Source organism: Symphalangus syndactylus, chromosome 13, assembly GCF_028878055.3.
Source record: "Symphalangus syndactylus isolate Jambi chromosome 13, NHGRI_mSymSyn1-v2.1_pri, whole genome shotgun sequence".
In the NCBI taxonomy this organism is placed as follows: domain Eukaryota; kingdom Metazoa; phylum Chordata; class Mammalia; order Primates; family Hylobatidae; genus Symphalangus; species Symphalangus syndactylus.
In genome coordinates this window covers 26146846-26165582 of record NC_072435.2, presented here as the reverse complement: position 1 = coordinate 26165582, position 18737 = coordinate 26146846, and the positions used below count along the sequence as shown (strand labels likewise).

Sequence of the window (18737 nt, the reverse complement as noted above, 5' to 3'; positions counted from 1 at the left end):
ACTGCAGTTGTCATTATTGTTGCTGTGACATCATATCCAGCCTTTGGGGTAGGAGGGATTCCCTGTTTATGGGTGAGCCACCTGGAGCACTGAGAGGTCAAGCATCTCTTCAAGATTGTATGGCTAGTAGATGGCGGAGCTGGGATTCTTGGTCTGTCCATTTGACTGTCTGCCAGGTCCCCACCCCACTGCCTGCCTGTGTGTCCTGTGCTAGGTGATGGCTAGGGACACAAAGATGGGTCAGATCCCAACAAGAAGCGTTGTTTGAGAGAAGATGACCTAGGAAGGCAGACCCTACAGGTTGCCTAGTACCCTGGTTTTCACTGTTCTCAGAGTGCTGGGCCGCTGCTGCTGCCTCTGCCTCTACCCCACTCCCCCAGTGATTCTGTATTTCACTGTTGCTAGAGATACAGTGTGGCACCAGCACTTGATGGTGTTTTACAGTTAGCAGCAGCCTTTCTCCCTCTTAGTGGTGTATAAAGAATGGTGCTTATCATTGTTGGGATCTTGGGATTTGAGTAAATATAACAATTTGTTTTTTCCCAAACAGCGTTATCTAAGGAAACTTGATAGTTACCATTAAATTCTGGTATCTCAGCCTTCATCTGGGCATATGTGTATAATTTGTGCGTATGGACACACAGAAAATTGTATACAAATAGATCATTTCATACATTTTACACAAAACAGTGCTTCTTAGCATGAGCATGATGAGGTTTGGGGGCCAGCCTGGAAGGAGTTCCTTGAATTTCACGAAATTGTCTGTAGCCTCTGCCTGGTATTTGTCAGGTGGGATTTCTGAGCAGTGAATTCATAGCTTTCAGTAGGTTCTCAGAGGACTTAGGAGCAGAAGACATCATTTTTATGAAACCCCAAGGCTTCAACAAGGGCCCCCAGGGTCTGCAACTGAGGTTGGGACTCAGGCTTCCTGTGGAGCTGGGCTGGGACCCATGGATCCTTCTCCTACCTGGCCAGGGTCTCCCAACAGAACATTCTCAGTGAGGAAAGTCCCAGTCAACCCACGCTTCCTTTTGGGAAGCAGTTCCCTGTGACCGATGTGCCTGACGTTCGTGTCAGCCAGCAGACATATCCTGGGGCTCTCTGGGCCAGGCAGTGCTGGAAACTAGAGAAGAGTTAGATCAGAATAGCTTGTGCTTGCTCGTTGCCTGCAGTGCACGTCCCAAGAGCCTTACACAATTGTATACTGATGTTAGCTGTATTGCCCAGATGAGGAAACTGAGGCACAGGCTGATTTAAGTGAATTGCCCAAGCTGGGAAGAGGCAGAGGCCAGATTCGATCCCAGGCCCCTAATTCTTAGCCACTCCTATGTACTATCCTCAGAGGGCTCCTGGTTGCTTTCAGAGCTGTAAACAAGGGAGGCAGGGGGGTCCTTAAAACCCAGGGGAGGCACCTAACCTGCTTAGGTGGGATGGGAAGTTGTCAGGGAAGGCTTCCTAGAGGAGGTGGCTGTTAACCTGGATTTTGACAGGTTATAAGAAATAGAAAATGGCTTTGTGTAGTTTCTTCATTCCATAAACATTGAGCAAGGTCTCTAGGCTGTGGAAACCCAGAGATGTGTCAGATTCACTCCCGGCCCTCGCTCTCAGCAGTGGTGAAATGGAATTAATTACAGAGACTCCTGTAGCTGCAGTGTGAGGATTGTTTTTTGTTTGTTGTGATTTGTTTTTTTCCCGAGATGGAGTTTCACTCTTGTTGCACAGGCTGGAGTGCAGTGGTGCAATCTTGGCTCACTGCAACCTGTGCCTCCCAGGTTCAGGTGATTCTCCTGCCTCAGCCTCACGAGTAGCTGAGATTACAGGCGTGTGCCACCACACCCAGCTAATTTTTGCATTTTTAGTAGAGACAGGGTTTCACTTTGTTGGTCAGACTGGTCTTGGAATCCTGACTTCAGGTGATCCACCCACCCCAGCCTCCCAAAGTGCTAGGATTACGGGTGTGAGCCACCATGCTTGGGTATGAGGGTTGTTTCTGTGTCAGCAGCTCTTTTTATTTTTATTTTTTCTTTGAGGCAGAGTCTCGCTTTGTCACCCAGGCTGGAGTGCAGTGTTGCAATCTCAGCTCACTGCAGCCTCTGCCTTCCGGGTTCAAGTGATTCTCAAGCCTCAGCCTCCCAAGTAGCTGGGATTACAGGCACCCATCACCATGCCTGGCTAATTTTTGTATTTTTAGTAGAGACAGGGTTTCACCATGTTGGCCAGGCTGGTCTGGAACTCCTGGCCTCAAGTGATTACCTGCCTTGGCCTCCCAAAGTTCTGGGATTACAGGCGTGAGCCACTGCATCCAGCAAGCAGCCCCTAACTCTTTTGGTATTATGGATCCCTTTGAGAATCTGTTAAATTCCCGACCCTTTTCTTATAAAAGTACACAGGATTTTAGGCGGTTCACACTCCTCCCTACCCTGGGTGGTCTCCAGGTTTGAGAACCCTTGCCCCCAGACTTCACAGAGAGCTTCACTGTGCAAAGGCATCAATTGCAGTTTCTTAAATATGTACTTTCCTGGGCCCTGCCTCCAGATATTCTGATTGTTTTGGTTCACGCTGGGATAGGCCTCCTGGGAGATTCTGCTGCAGGGTGGTCAGGGATCACACTTTGAGAACTACCTCCTGCAGTAGCCTACTGGAGAAGAGAACCTTGGCTTACATAATTACTGCTCAGCCTCTGTCCCCAGGCCTCCTTATAATAGATTGCCATAAGTTCCACCTGTAGTCACTTGGCAGGTGTTGATTGAGTGCCTTCTCTGTGCCAGCCCAGGTGGTGGGAGAACTGAGGTGAACAAGAGGAACTCTGTCCCTGCGGTATCCCAGTCACACCACACCTATGGTCACACTCCGATGATACCATCCTGAACCTGAGACGTCACGATAGCATGAGGAGCTGTGACAGTGACATTACACTGGCTTGCTTAGTATTACATTTTTCCTTTGAATCATTCATTGCAGCTATTTTTAAATGCTATTTTTAAACATTTGTTTTTATTCTTAAATAGTTTTACTGTAAAAATATATGTAGAATGTGCTATTTTAATTATTTTAAAGTGTGTGGCTCTGTGGCAGTAAGTTTATTCACATTGTGCAGCCATTAGCACCATCCATCTCCAGAATTTTTCATCTCCTCAAACTGAAATTCCAAACCCACTGGACATGAACTCCCCATTCCCTCTCCCCCAGCCCCTGGCAGCCACCATTCTATTTTATGAGTTTGACTGTTCTAGATTCCTCATGTAAGTGGAGTCAGAAAATATTTGTCCTTATGACTATTAGCTAATTTCCCTTGGCATAACATTCAAGGTTCATCCGTGTTGTAGCATGTGTTACATGAGACTTCTCACATACAAGACTCTGGAGTTTTTTTGAGGGCTGCATTTGGAAAACCAGATTTGCTTATTGCCAGCTGCATTCTCCCATAGTGACAGTCCTTGGAGCTGGTGGGGAGCACCTCCCCTCCCTGGGCTACGTGCTCTCCAGGGTGCCACAGTGCCTGCCTCTTCCTATTCACGCCCCCTGCCACCCCTGCCTGTCACCTTGGCTGATGGCATCATTCTGTTACTTGACTGGGCCCTGGAGGCATTTCCATTTATGATTTTTTTTTTTCCCTGCTGTTAATACCTGTCAGCCCAAGTTGAATTTCAGACCCGAGACCTCCACACCTTTATTTGAACATATTGGGATAAGTTGAGTCTCCCTTCAGTAGGTCACTACTAATTAAGAGTTCCTGTGCTGTGCTAAGAGTGCTGCTGGGCTCTGGGGATACAGTGGAGGGCCAGTCATATGTATCTGAAGGAGCACAGTCATTCTAGGCCCACAGTAACCACCAGCGAGCAGTCCCGGGCCCCATAGTCCCCCAGAAACATGAGATCCCAATTCAGTCACCAGAGCTGTGTGTAACTCTTCATGGGAAGCTTAGGTCAGGTTTTCGGTCCTGACCTGTAGCTATTACTAGCTTGGGCAAGCCAGGCTATACCTCAGTTTTCTCTTCTCTTTTTTTCTTTTTGAGACGGAGTCTCGCTCTGTTGCCCAGGCTGGAGTGCAGTGGTGCAATCTCGGCTCACTGCAGCCTCTGCCTCCTGGGTTCAAGGATTCTTCTGCCTCAGCCGCCCGAGTAGCTGGGATTACAGGCGCGCACCACCACACCCAGCTAATTTTTTTTTGGTATTTTTAGTAGAGACGGGGTTTCACCATATTGACCAGGCTGGTCTCGAACTCCTGACCTCGTGATCCCCCCACCTCGGCCTCCCAAAGTGCTGGGATTACAGGTGTGAGCCACTGCACCCGGCCCGTTTTCTCTTCTTTAAAATCAGGATTTGCTTTATAGAATTCAGTGAGGAAGAATAAGCACCCCTGGTACAACACGGTGGTCCTGCCTAGTACACACAGTGAATAGATGTTCTGCACAGTGTCAGTGATGATCATTGCACTTTGAGAGGCTAAGAACTTTCTCCTCAGAAAGTGACGTGTGTAATTTTAAGGTTCATGGACCCCAGTGAAACTCCTTCAAGGACCCCTAAATAAGAACCTTTGTGGAAGGCACGCTGACAAGAGACCTGCTGGCTGGCCTAATATTACGTTTTTCCTTTGAATCATTCATTGCAACCATTTTTAAAGGCTATTTTAATGAAGGCTGGGATGGGTAATAGGGAAGGTTTCTCTGAGGAGATGAGCTCATGACGGGGTGCAGGATGGGGCTCCAGGGCCAGGGATGGTGGAGAGGGAGCTGTCCAGTGACGTCGTGTTCTCACCACAGCCACCTCTGGAGTCGCTGGCCACAGTGGAGGAGACAGTGGTGCGGGACAAGGCAGTGGAGTCCTTACGGGCCATCTCACACGAGCACTCGCCCTCTGACCTGGAGGCGCACTTTGTGCCGCTAGTGAAGCGGCTGGCGGGCGGCGACTGGTTCACCTCCCGCACCTCGGCCTGCGGCCTCTTCTCTGTCTGCTACCCCCGAGTGTCCAGTGCTGTCAAGGCGGAACTTCGACAGTGAGTCTCTGCCCGCCTTGGAAGCTCCAGGCTCCCCCCTCAGCTCGAACCTTCTCTAAAGCCTCAGACTCCTTTCGGTCTAGGTGGGACCCAAACGCCCCTGAACTCACTCCACTCCCACTCCTGCTTACCACCTGATAGGCCACATCCTTGAGAGTTGGTCTCTGGACACGGCCAAGTGTCAGTTTACCACCTCTGCCCCCTTGCTCACTTAGGAATTGAGATGATGACAGGTCCTCCTTTCCACTGGTTAATGTGAGGTTTTAAAAGAATTATCACACATAAAGTGCTTAGAGCAAAATCTGGAACATAAAAAATTTCAGCAAATCACATCTGATGGTATCTCCAGCCTATCCCAGGTCCAGTGCTTTTGGCAGATAAACCACCTCAGTTTTCAGCCTCCTGCTCCTCTACTTTGCAAACAGTTGACCATCAAGCCCAGGTTTGAGCCTGACTCACTCCAGAACTCTGGTTTACGGCTGTACACATGCTTAGATACTTACACTGGCCCCCGCCATCTTTGACCGAAGCAATTGCTGCTGAAAAATGAAGCCTTTCTGTGGCTCTAGACCAGCCTCTTAGTTAAGCAGTTTTTTGTTTGTTTTTTGAGATAGGATCTCGCTGTGTCATCCAGGCTGAAGTGCACTGGTGCAATCATAGCCCACTACAGCCTCAACCTCCTGGGCTCAAGCATTCCTCTTGCCTTACCCTCTCAAATAGCTGGGACCACAGGTGTGCAACACCACGCTGGGCTCATTTTTTATTTTTGGCGGAGATGGGGTCTCACTGTGTTGCTCAGGCTGGTCTTGAACTCCTGGGCTCAAGCAATCCTCCTGCTTTGGTCTTCCAAAGTGTTCAGATTACAGGTATGAGCCACTGTGCCTGGCCCGTTAGTTAAGCATTTATGGTCATGATGTAATCGTCAGCACTTACCATTGACTAGATTTATTATGTGCAATCTGCGAAGTGTCTCACACACATTATTTCATTTAACCCTCATGCGGACCTGTGGGGTAGGTACTATTACTATCAGCTCCATTTCATAGGGCTGGGAAGACAGAGAGGGGGTCATCACTTGCCCAAGCATTCAGCTAAAGCCTGGACCCACACGACTGCAGAGTCTGTGCTTGTTCCTCTCTGCCATACTGCCTGCTGCCTCAGGATCCCCATCCCCGACTCCCAGGTACTTCCGGAACCTGTGCTCAGATGACACCCCCATGGTGCGGCGGGCCGCAGCCTCCAAGCTGGGGGAGTTTGCCAAGGTGCTGGAGCTGGACAACGTCAAGAGTGAGATCATCCCCATGTTCTCCAACCTGGCCTCTGACGAGCAGGTGAGTTTTGCTTCCTGGCCCTCTCTGCTCTCCCCTCCTTCTGGTGGTCCCTGCCCGTGAAAGAGAATCCCAGAGCTCAGCAAGGCCTCTGCTGCCCTCCCCCTGTTCCTCTCCTCTCCCCAGGACTCGGTGCGGCTGCTGGCGGTGGAGGCGTGCGTGAACATCGCCCAGCTTCTGCCCCAGGAGGATCTGGAGGCCCTGGTGATGCCCACTCTGCGCCAGGCTGCTGAAGATAAGTCCTGGCGTGTCCGCTACATGGTGGCTGACAAGTTCACAGAGGTAGATGAGCGACCGTTGACATTGTCCCACTGGTGGGGACACTGATACCCTCAGAAGGGAAGCATATAGGAGCTCAGGTTTAGCATTAGGCCGACGGAATCATTGGGCGTTTGAGCCATAAGATCTCTATGATCATCTAACTGCGTCTCACTTCATATGCCAATCCTGGTTGATTGACATGGCATCTTGAAGTGCTGCTTTGAGAAGGATTCTGAGGCTAAGTTAAGGCTACGTGGAGGAAAGTGCCACAGGAGTAGAGAAGGGTAGCACATGTGGGGTGTTCCTGACATAATCAAGCTGTCCTTTCACAAAGGGGAAGACACAGCCCAAAAAGGTGGCGTTTTTGTGTGTGTGTGTGTGTGTTTTTTTTTTTTTTTTTTTTTTTTTTTTTTTTTTTTGAGATGGAGTCTCGTTCTGTCACCCAGGCTAGAGTGCTATTGCCCAGCTGGAGTGTGGTGGTACAATCTTGGCTCACTGCCACCTCTCCCTCCCGGGTTCAGGCGATTCTCCTGCCTCAGCCTCCTGAGGGACTGGGATTACAGGTGCCCACCACGACACCCAGCTAGTTTTTTTATTTTTATTTTTATTTATTTATTTATTTTTTTGAGACAGAGTCTTGCTCTGTCCCCCAGGCTGGAGTGCAGTGGCGCAATCTCGGCTCACTGCGAGCTCCGCCTCCTGGGTTCACACCATTCTCCTGCCTCAGCCTCCCGAGTAGCTGGGACTACAGGCGCCCGCCAACACGCCCGGCTAATTTTTTGTATTTTTTTTTTAGTAGAGACGGGGTTTCACCGTGTTAGCCAGGATGGTCTCGATCTCCTGACCTCGTGATCCGCCCGCCTCGGCCTCCCAAAGTGCTGGGATTAGAGGCTTGAGCCACCACGCCCGGCCTTTTTAGTTTTTTTATTTTTAGTAGAGACAGGGTTTCACCATGTTAGCCAGGCTAGTCTCGAACTCCTGACCTCAAGTGATCCACCTGCCTTATCTCCCAAAGTGCTGGGATTACAGGTGTTAGCCACTGCGCCCGACCCCAGAAAGTTTAATTAACTGATCAGAGTGACACTACTAGCCAGGCAGAAAGGGGACAAGACTCCAGGTCTGTGACTCTCAGGACAGTGCTCCTTCCACAGGGATCCAGATTGCTTCATCCCACAAACATGTTTGCTGAGCACCAGCTATTTGCTGGGCCAGCGAATTCGGCACATTCCTGGCCTTCACGGAGCCAGGCAGTCTGAAGGGGAAGATTGACTTAGGGGAAATTTGATTATAAAGTGTCAACAGGTGTGGAACAGACAGACAGATGTGGGGCCTTGGAAGCATTGACGAGGAAAGGTGGTGTTGCAGCTGGTTCTAGAAGATAAGTGGGTGAGAGCTAAGATAGGAACTTTGTTCCAGCCAGAGGACAAAGAACCCTGGGAGGCGAGAGCAAGTGCAAGCAAGAACATTCAGGCCTGATCTTGACGGCCCAGCCTGAGAGAAAGCAGGAGAGAGGGCAGGGTGGGATCAGAGAGGCCTCGAGTGCCACTCTACCCTGGGGCGCCCTTTGCCTGTAATTATGCTGGTTCCCACTGGCACTTGCGGGAAGGACTCAGATCTTCAGAATAGCGTACCATCACCACAGTTAGGGAAGGTTCTTCCCATCCTTGTCTCCTGAGCTGCATAAACTGTGTCACGCTGGGTCTTAGAGTAAAAATTCCATGAGGGCAGGAATTTTAGGCTGTTAAACCAGTTCTTGGCACACAGTAGACATTCAGTAAATATTTGCAAGATCAATAAAAGGCAATATTTTCCCAAGATATCATGAGGTCCTTCAAGATTTTTACTTGTTCATTCCCGTCTTCATAATGAACTGTCCTGCTTCCTACCAGGTTTTCAGGAACCAGCTTTGCAGCAGGAGCCATGCATCTTTCCATGCCTGGTGCCATGAAACAGGCAGGGCCAAGCGTGCCTCCCTTTTTTTTTTTTTTTTTTAAAGACAGAGTCTCACTCTTTCGCCCAGGTCCGAGTACAGCTGAGCACAAGCTCAGCTCACTGCAACCTCCACCTCCCAGACTCAAGTGATTCTCGTACCTTAGCCTCCTAAGTAGCTGGAATTACAGGTGTGCACCACCACACCCAGCTAATCTTTGTATTTTTAGTAGAGACAGGGTGTCACCATGTTGCCCAGGTTAGTCTCGAACTCCTGGCCTCAAGTGATGCACCCACCTTGGTCTCCCAAAGTACTGGGATTACAGATGTAAGCCACTGCACGCGGCCCTAGAGTGCCTTCTTCCCTGTCAATCTTTATTGTTTTATTTTTATTTTGAGACAGGGTCTCAGACCGTCACCCAGGCTGGAGTGCAGTGGCACAGTCATAGCTCACTGCAGCCTTGACCTTCTGGGCTCAGGTGATCCTCCCACCTCAGCCTCCTGAGTAGCTAGGACTACAGGTGCCCGCCCCCACACCTGGCTAATTGTTGTGTTTTTTGTAGAGTCGGGGTTTCACTGTGTTGCCCGGGCTGGTCTTGATCTCCTACACTCAAGCAATCTGTCCACCTCAGCTTCCCAAAGTGCTGGGACTATAGGCATGAGCCACCGCACTCGGCCCATTGTTTTATTTTCATTACAAAAGTAATTCGTACTTCTGGTAACAGATCTTTAAGAAATACAGCCATATATAAATCAAAAAGTTGCAGTCACTGTATCATTTGAATGTTTTTGGATCAGAAATGTTTTTGGTAACAGAAAACTTAACCCCAGTAGCCTGAACAATATGGAAATCTGTTATTTTTAATGCTGACAACACTGTGAGGTAGGTCCCCTTGCAGTCCTCATTTTTCTTTGGAAGCAAAAGAGCCTCAGCGAGGGGAAGAGCCTTGCCCCGGGGCCAGACTTGGCGCTTGAATTAGATCTTAGTACTGCTTCCAAGGCCCACGCTCTGGCGCCTAATACTGGTGCCTTCACTTTGATTTTGGCCTCCTTAGCCCAGAGTAAACTGCCAGGCCCTCTCACTCTCCCCCTCCTCATTCCTGTGTGCAGCTCCAGAAAGCAGTGGGGCCTGAGATCACCAAGACAGACCTGGTCCCCGCCTTCCAGAACCTGATGAAAGACTGTGAGGCCGAGGTGAGGGCCGCAGCCTCCCACAAGGTCAAAGGTTGGTGCTGGCAGCCGGAACACAGCAAGTGGGGTGGGTATCTGAGGGGCTGGAGGTGGAACTAGCACATCAGGTCTCACTTCCCTTTGCCGCCCTCTCCCTGCCCACAGAGTTCTGTGAAAACCTCTCAGCTGACTGTCGGGAGAATGTGATTATGTCCCAGATCTTGCCCTGCATCAAGGTAACAGAGAGTTTGATGGGAGGAACCAAGTGGATCCGAGCCTGCCAAAAAGAGGGGCTGGAGACAAGGCTTTGGGGAAAGTCAGCTACAAACTAGGTTCCCAGCCCTCTGGGACCAGGCAGCTCTTGGGTTTCAAGCAATTAGGGGTCCTGACTGCAGCTTGAGGCTGACCTTAAAGGTGGAAGTACTTTCTAGAACCTCAGACATCACTGAGTCCTCTCATTCACAGGGTTTTGGGGTTGGAGTGGAGACTGCTGAGAGCAGGGGTCATTGAACTCTAAGTAGGTGGTACGCATAAGGAACAGTGATTTCCCCTGTACCCTAAGCCATCCCCTGCTCCATGAACGAGAGGGGCAGAAGCAGGTTATTGTCTCTTAGGACTTGGCATCTGCTTGGCCACTTGCTGCTGCAGGGGTTGCGCTGACCCCTGTGCCTACCCCTTCTCTCTTCCAGGAGCTGGTGTCCGATGCCAACCAACATGTCAAGTCTGCCCTGGCCTCAGTCATCATGGGTCTCTCTCCCATCTTGGGCAAAGACAACACCATCGAGCACCTCTTGCCCCTCTTCCTGGCTCAGCTGAAGGATGAGGTAAGAGTGCCAGGATCTCACCTCTGGGTTTGTGGAGGGAACAGGTGGGTCTACCTAGATTGTTAGGGTTTACCTAGATTGGCCAGGAATCTCCTGATATCTCAACAGACATCCAGATCTTTGCTGAGTTGGATGTTTGTGGGCATAGCTGTGTGTTCATGCATTCATTCCTCCAGGCACTCTGCATGAGTCCTTTCCTGGACATTAGGATATGAAAAATAGAGTAGAAATTTAAAGTTTTTATTTATGACCAGCGCGGTGGCTCACGCCTGTAATCCCAGCACTTTGGGAGGCTGAGGCGGGTGGATCACCTGAGGTCAGGAATTCGAGACCAGCCTGGCCAACATGGTGAAACCTCGTGTCTACTAAAAATGCAAAAATTAGCCAGGCATGGTGGCAGGTGCCTGTAATCTCAGCTACTCGGGTGGCTGAGGCAGGAGTATCACTTGAACTCAGGAGGCGGAGGTTGCAGTGAGCCAAGATTGCACCACTGCACTCCAGCCTGGACAACAGAGCAAGACTCTCTCTCAAAAAAAAAATTATTTATTTATGTTTTGAGATAGGGTCTTGCTCTGTTGCCCACACTGCAGTGCAGTGATGTGATCATGGTCCACTGCAGCCTCCACCTTCCAGGCTCAAGTGATCCTCCCACCTTAGCCTCCCAAGTAGCTGGGACTACAGGCAAGAGCTACCACATCTAGCTAATTTTTAAAAACATTTTCCATAGAGACAGGAAAATTTTGCCCAGGTTGGTCTTGAACTCCTGATCTCAAGCGATCCTCCTGCCTTGGCCTCCAAAGGCCTGGGATTATAGGCGTGAGCCGCTGCGCCCAGCCTAGATTAAGAGTTTTGGTCCTCAAAAGCCTTCAGAGACTGGCAGTGGAGAGAGACAGGCAGTCCCATGATGCCATTAAGGTGTTACAGGTGCTGTTAAGGATGAGTTCATGTTTTTTAGGGTTAGGCTAAGGTGCTATAATATAGACCCCAGAATACACTCTGGCTTAAATTAGATGGTGGATTTTTTTTCTCTCTCTCGTAACAGTCTAGGTGGTCCTACACTGGTGGGTTAGCCCTGCTGAACCTCAACTGTCTCTGAATCTCAGGAAACTACTCCAATTTTTAGCATCTCTTAGCTGACATGGAGGGGTCAGGCACAGACCACAGCAGGCCCAGTCCTCTGAAGGACGAGATTCCTCACGTGTGCTTGCCACCCTATACACCCATTGGCCAGGAGGGTCACATGACCACACCTGGCAGTTCAGGTTGCTGGATTACAAAGGATGAGAGGCGGTGCTGGGTGATGACTGGAGAGATCATCAGGGTAACCACTGGGGAAGGAGTTTGGACTTGACTGTGGGCAAGCGGAAGAGCCAGAATAGAGTTGGTGTTAGAAGGCACCCTGAGGCTTATGTGAAGGAAAGATTGAAGTGAGGCGGCCAGCAGCAGTGTAGGAAGACCAAACCGGAGGCTGTGGGAGTCTGGAAGGCTGAGGCTAGACTAAGTGGTATGTACAGACGAGGCTTCAGTGATACAGAAGGATTCAGGATTGTTTAGGAGGCAGAAGGGACCACATGGTGGTTTCTACCTTGGTGGTGAAAAACTGGGCAGATGGTGCAATCATTTGCTGGTGTGTGACGTCTTTGTTCCCAAAAGCCTCAGTCCTTCTCTCTTCCCCATCCCCTTCTTTCTTTTTTATACATAGGCACACACACAGTGTGCTAGAAAGTTGGAGGAAATACTGTAACAGAAAGTACTGCATCACATTTCAGTCCCCCATGCCCCTAAAAGTTATGTTACTCAGTTCCGTTACAGTGGAGTAATCTCTTAGCCCCAGAATTACAGTCAATTTTTTAATACATTGAAAAGAGTGCGCTATTTTTAATATATTTTTTGCTCTTTTTGTTTTTCCCTATTAGTGGGTGATTAACTGTACTATTTTTAATCAGTTAATTACGTCAGTTGCTAAAAGTTTGAATCATTAATGTTCATGACGAATTTTATGACTTAAGTAGTTTATCTGAGTTATGCTTCACATGCACGGTTTCTTTTATAATCATATTTTATAGATATTAATACAATTTTTATTTGTTTTTGATGCTTTAATGGGCATAATTTGGCAGGTGAGAGCCCCTCAAGTTGTCAGCTATGTCATTTCACACCTCTCCAGAGTTTTGGGGAGCATTTTGCCTCCGGCATCAGGGAAGGATCCAGGCTCAGCCCAGTGTGAAGGCAAGCCCATACATGCTGCAAGTGCGCTAGGACTGGAGCATTTTTTGCTCCAGTTTCACCTTCAGCAAGCACTGTATGGTAATCATGTGCTGGCAGCCAGCCTGTCTCAGGGCAGCTTCTCTTAGAAGAAAAGAACCAGCATGGTTTTCTTGGTGTGAGGAATTTATATGACTTATGTTTGAGATTTCCATTTTAGATTGATAAACTTTATATTTCACATTTTGACTCTCACCAGAATTTATAAACTTGTCTAAATGAAAAAGGCTACCTTTTTATTGGTGCACCAAAAAGAAGTCTTTTTAAATGGGTAAGGTATAGTCTCTGAGCCTTCTCTTCTCATGCGTTCAGCACCTTGAGGCTCACACAGCAAGGGCTGAGCCGGGCAAGGACCAGTCCTATCTTTGGAATGTGCAGGGTTTCAACAGCCCAAGCCTGCCAGGCTTGTTCACTTGGTTATTGATTCATTTCAGTGCTCCTTTATTTTTTTAGACTAAAATAGTTTTTATAAGGAAATAGTTTTCTTCCTTCCCTTCTCCCATGTTGTGGATTGATGTCCAGAAAGGAACCGTTGTTAGCAAGCAGCAGAGCTAGGATTAGAAGAATCATGTCTGCCTGTTTTTTTCCAGGGTGCTCTATTTTCCTACTGTAATTCTTAAAGTCCTTTCAAAATGGATAAACATTTCTTGTGATACTATCGTAAGGTTTAAAAATCTGCTTGACTTAGTGATCCATGCTGCTTGGTCTTTGTGTGCCGTTAATGTGTCCCCAGGATGGGGAGCTGGGCTTGGACAGGAATAGGCCCTCGGGAGATGTCCATAAAAGTTGATGCAGCTGAGCTCTTTCCATCCTGTCCTGGGTTGCTGTGTGCATTGCATTCTCTCAGAATCCTTCTTTCCTCTCCTCAGTGCCCTGAGGTACGACTGAACATCATCTCCAACCTGGACTGTGTGAACGAGGTGATTGGCATCCGGCAGCTGTCCCAGTCCCTGCTCCCTGCCATTGTGGAGCTGGCTGAGGATGCCAAGTGGAGGGTGCGGCTGGCCATCATTGAGTACATGCCCCTCCTGGCTGGACAGCTGGTGAGTAAGGAGGCCTGGGGGCCAGGCAGTGCTGCCTCAGGGGAGGTGCAGTATGTCCAGGGCTGTGATAGGGAAACAGGGGGCATTGAAGGCTTAGTGGAGGCTGTGACAACTGCCTGGGGAGTCGAAGCAAGGGACCCAGGAAATAGGGCTTTAAAAGATGCATTGGATTCAGTAAGAGAGAAGAGGGAAAGGAGTGCCTCAGATGAAGTTGAGAAGTGTCGGTCTTTCTAGGGTGGGTGTAGGTTCCTTGGGGTGTGGCTAGCAGCTCCCCCGTTTGCTCTTCTGGAACCCTTACCGTGGAACCCTTGGTTTCTCCTGTAGGGAGTGGAGTTCTTTGATGAGAAACTTAACTCCTTGTGCATGGCCTGGCTTGTGGATCATGGTGAGTGCCTCCACAGGAGCAGCAAGAGGAGGTGGGAGCTCCAGAAAGGCAGGATGGATTGGCTGGGGCTGTGGCGGGCAGTGGAGGAGGCTAGAGTCACTCCCCGTGCCACTGGATGCTCGTATGGACCAGCTCCCGTGCTTGTTAGAGTCCTAGAGAAGTGTTGAGTGGGAGGAGGACAAAACAGATCACCCAGGGGTTGCCTGGTGTAGTGGAGAGCCAGAGGGCCACTGAGCAGCCAGACCAGGGTTTTGAATCCTGCCCTTGGGGCTGTCAGATCTAAAACAAGTCACCTGCTGTCTTTGAATGAGCCCCACACTCGTTCTTTGAAACTTCTTATTCTGGTCCCTTGGGGCCATTATGAGAATTGCTCATTGTTTACACTAAGAGAGGAAAAAAATAAAAGGTAATATTTATCTCTGTGAAGCCCTGTTTGAAGTAATAAGTGCCACATAATTTAGGCAAATCACTTGTTAGAGCCTTAGTTTGCCCATCTGTAAAATGAAGCCAGTAGTGGAACCTACCTCTTGGAGTGGTTGAAAGATAGTCTATAAAAAAAACAGTTAATAGATACAGCACATAGTAAGCCCTTTTTTCTCTCTTTGGCTCACATGTGGCCTGGCACCTAGGGGCTGCTTTGTAAGCCACGGTGAGTGTGACCTACAGTTTGCCCACATCAGTTCTTCACCTCCAAATCCCTGTCTGTCTCACCCTCACCCTTCTGCAGTATATGCCATCCGCGAGGCAGCCACCAGCAACCTGAAGAAGCTAGTGGAAAAGTTTGGGAAGGAGTGGGCCCATGCCACAATCATCCCCAAGGTCTTGGCCATGTCCGGAGACCCCAACTACCTGCACCGCATGACTACGCTCTTCTGCATCAATGTGAGCCTTCCACCTGCCTGCTGGCCCATCCCTAGGGAACTGGAGTGCCGGGGAGAGGAAGGATGCTAGAGGGTTCCCCAAGGGAGACACCTGGTTTGGGAATGGAGACATGGAGGGGATCTTCTATTCAGAGATGAGTCCTTGGGGGAACTGCAGGCAAGGGCTTGGGGCTCCCAGGATCAGGGTCATAGGGCCTCTGGGACTGGGGACTTGGATGGTGAGGGATCCAGGGCCTGGGAGACTTGACCTGTTGGAGCAGCGATCTCAAGCTTTATGAGCACCCCTCTCCTTCCCTGTGAAATGTGTGTCTCTATCTGTGGTGTGGTGGGTGAATGTACGGGCTCTAGGTCAGACCTAGTTTTAAATTCTGGTGCCGCCATACATTAGCTATGGACCTTGGATAGTTACCTAACCCCTTCATGCTTTGGTCTTCTCATTTGTAAGGAATTCATACTGGTAATCACAGCCTAGTGAGTGTGAAGATTAATCAGGTTATACACGCACAGGGCTTAGAACAGTTATGCTAGAGATAGGAAGTGCTCCTGTCTATTTGCTTTTCCTATGATTATAATTATCTCATGTACTACTTATGTGTAAACCATACACAGAGCTGAAAGGAAGGGATTTAAAAATAAATACAACTAAGTGTTCTGATCATGTCTTCCCATGCCACACTCTGGAGATCACTGCTCTAAGGAGGGATCCTAGGGCTTGGTAATTAAGGTCCATCTCCAGAATAATTAAGGGAAGCCTGAGGACAGAGAAACTGGGACATCGCAGAATGGAGACGTGGTGTTAGGATGGTGTTAGTGGAGTTGGGAGATTCACTCCACTAACTGAGTCACCTGTATTGCTCAGCCTCTGTAGGGCCTGATGATCACCAGAGTGGCCTGGTCAGAGGCAGCGGGAAATGAGAGTTAGCCAGAAGCTTTGCATACTCACCCCTGCCACTCATTGGCCCCCAGGTGCTGTCTGAGGTCTGTGGGCAGGACATCACCACCAAGCACATGCTGCCCACAGTTCTGCGCATGGCTGGGGACCCGGTTGCCAATGTCCGCTTCAACGTGGCCAAGTCTCTGCAGAAGATAGGGCCCATCCTGGACAACAGGTGAGGTCTGGATACTCCCGCACACACTGGCAGGGGCCTTGTTGTGGGCACCTTAATCTTTGACCTTTGAAGGTAGAGCCCAGGGTCAGAGGCCCAGCACCGCTCCTGGCTTGCTGTGTGACCTTGGCTCCCTTCCCTTCTCAAGGTCTGTTTTCTTCTCAACTGTAAAATGAACATCACAGCATGAAATAGAGGGGGTGATGGGATGGCAGTCCTATGTACTAGCAACAAGTCATTAGAAAATGAAATCACCTTATGTTTTATATAAGTATGTGTATGATTTATAATTGCACCAAAAATATCAAATAGCCAGGAATAAATACAATGAAAGATGTGTATGTAACACCTGTAGTGTAAACTGTAAAACACTACTGTGAGAAATTAAAGCAGAGCTGACCAAGGTGGGTGGATCAGTTGAGGTCAGGAGTTCACCACCAGCCTGGCCAACATGGCAAAACCCCGTCTCTAGTAAAAATACAAAAAATTAGCCAGTGTGGTAGCACGCGCCTGTAATCCCAGCTATTTGGGAGCCTTGAAGGCAAGAGAATCGCTTGAATCCAGGAGGCGGAGGTTGCAGTGAGCTGAGATCACGCCACTGCACTCCAGGCTGGGTGACAGAGCGAGACTCTGTCTCAAAAAAAATTAAAGCAGACCTACATAATATTCATGGATGGGACAGTTCCCTGAACTCATCTTTAGATTCAATATAAGCCCATTAAATCTTAGCAGGTTCTTTAGTGGAAAATTGACACTTCTAATGAACAAAGTTGGATGATTTATACTACCAGAGACCAAGACTTATGACATCACAGTAATTAAAATAGATGTGAACACAAGCATATTTAAATCACCCAATAGGATGGAATTAAGGGCACAGAAACAGTCCCACGTGTGTTTAACAGCAGGCACCTCTGTAGTTCAGTGGAGAAATGTATGTATTTTAAAAAACATATTTGGGGCAGTTTGATACCCATGTAGGAATAACAGAAGTCTCACCTCAATGCATAAACAAATGAATTTGAGATGACAGACCAGAACCAGAAAGATTTTAAGAACAAAGGGCCTAGAAGAAAATGTAGGAAAATATCTTCATGAGTTAGTGTAGGCACAGATTTGTTAAATAGCAAACCGGAGGAAGTGATGGGTAAGTTGACCTTCTGTAAAATGTAGCACTATTTCTCAAAAGACAGCATTTTGAGAGTAAAATGCAAGCCACTGACTGGAGGAAGATGTCTGCAATGTATGTATCTGAGAAAGGACTCATCCACAATACCTGCCTACAAATCAGGCAGGACAAGAAAGAGATGGGGGAAAAAGACTTGAATAGGCACTTGAAAAAGGATCTCCAAATAGCCAGTAAGCATATGACAAGGTGTTCAGCATGATTAGCCTTCAGGAAAATGCAAATTAAAGCTCAGTGACATATCACTACACACCTCCCAGAACAGCCAACATTAAAAAAGACTCAGTGGTGCAAATGTTGGTGAAGACATAGAAGAGCTGGAAATCTCATCCGTCGCACTTGGGGCTGTACATTCAGAGTTTGATCACTCTGAAAAGGGGAGTGGAACTGGAGTGGAATTTGGTGAAGCTTGTTATACAAACACCTTGTGAAACAGCCCTTCCACTCCTGGGTCTCTATCCAGGAGAAGTGAGTGCTGTTTCTGTCAGAAGAACGTTCATGGTAGCTTTATTCATAGTAGCCATAAAAAAGGAAACAACCTCCATGTCTGTCCACAGTAGAGTAGATAAATTTTAGTTTACTGCTGCAGTGGAAAACTATTCAGCAGTGATGAAACAAATGCCTGCTCTAAGCAGCAACAGGTGACTCTTACAGATACCATGTTGAGTGAGGAGCCAAACCCAAGGAAATACACCATTTATGTCAAGTTCAGAAACAGGCAGAATGAAGGAATCGAGATGATGGAAGTAAGAATAGTGGTTATTTGGGGAGAACAGGGAGCTGTCAGCTGAAAGTGGGGGACCCACAAAGCCTGCACATTCCTCTCTCTGTGTGTTCCAGAACACAACCTTAGCTTTAGTTTCTCTCCGAAGTCCTCCTCCGTTTTCCAAAACAATTGACTCTTGGTGCAGGTGGATTTCCCTGGGCCCCATAGATGAGAGTGGATGCCTCCTCTGAGCTCCTGGAGGACCAGGAACTTCCCCTTGGAGCCACTTACCCCTCCCCTCACACGTACCAGTTTGGTCTCTTCCTCCTGGCCCGGGTGCCTCATGGCAGAAATCAAGAGTGATTTAGCTCCATATTCACTCCTAATACATTGTAGACCTCAGTGAATATGTGTGAAATCAATGAAAGATCCATTTGCTGGGCCTCAGAGACTTGGGGGTTCTGAGATTCTGTTCCACTTTCCCAGCCTACTCTGATCTCCCTGTTTGGGGCCCCAGAGAAGTCTGTCCTTGTTTGTCATACTTCTGACCTTTAATTGGCTGGTTGGTTGTTGGTTTTTTGCAGTTTGTTTGGTTTTCCTTTGAGACAGAATCTCGCTGTGTCACCCAGGCTGGGGTACAGTGGTGTGATCTGGGCTC

General features: G+C 48.6%; 1 protein-coding gene across 1 annotated transcript in view; it reads left to right on the top strand.

The window, feature by feature from the left end:
• Window positions 1-18737, top strand: part of PPP2R1A (protein phosphatase 2 scaffold subunit Aalpha) — a 37048-nt gene that overhangs the window by 16724 nt on the left and 1587 nt on the right. The window contains exons 4-13 of the mRNA XM_055238901.2: window positions 4763-4995; window positions 6179-6326; window positions 6450-6605; window positions 9624-9738; window positions 9849-9919; window positions 10373-10507; window positions 13642-13815; window positions 14140-14200; window positions 14928-15082; window positions 16048-16190. Of these exons, the coding sequence (XP_055094876.1) occupies window positions 4763-4995; window positions 6179-6326; window positions 6450-6605; window positions 9624-9738; window positions 9849-9919; window positions 10373-10507; window positions 13642-13815; window positions 14140-14200; window positions 14928-15082; window positions 16048-16190 (1391 nt within the window). The remainder of the gene's footprint in view (window positions 1-4762; window positions 4996-6178; window positions 6327-6449; window positions 6606-9623; window positions 9739-9848; window positions 9920-10372; window positions 10508-13641; window positions 13816-14139; window positions 14201-14927; window positions 15083-16047; window positions 16191-18737) is intronic.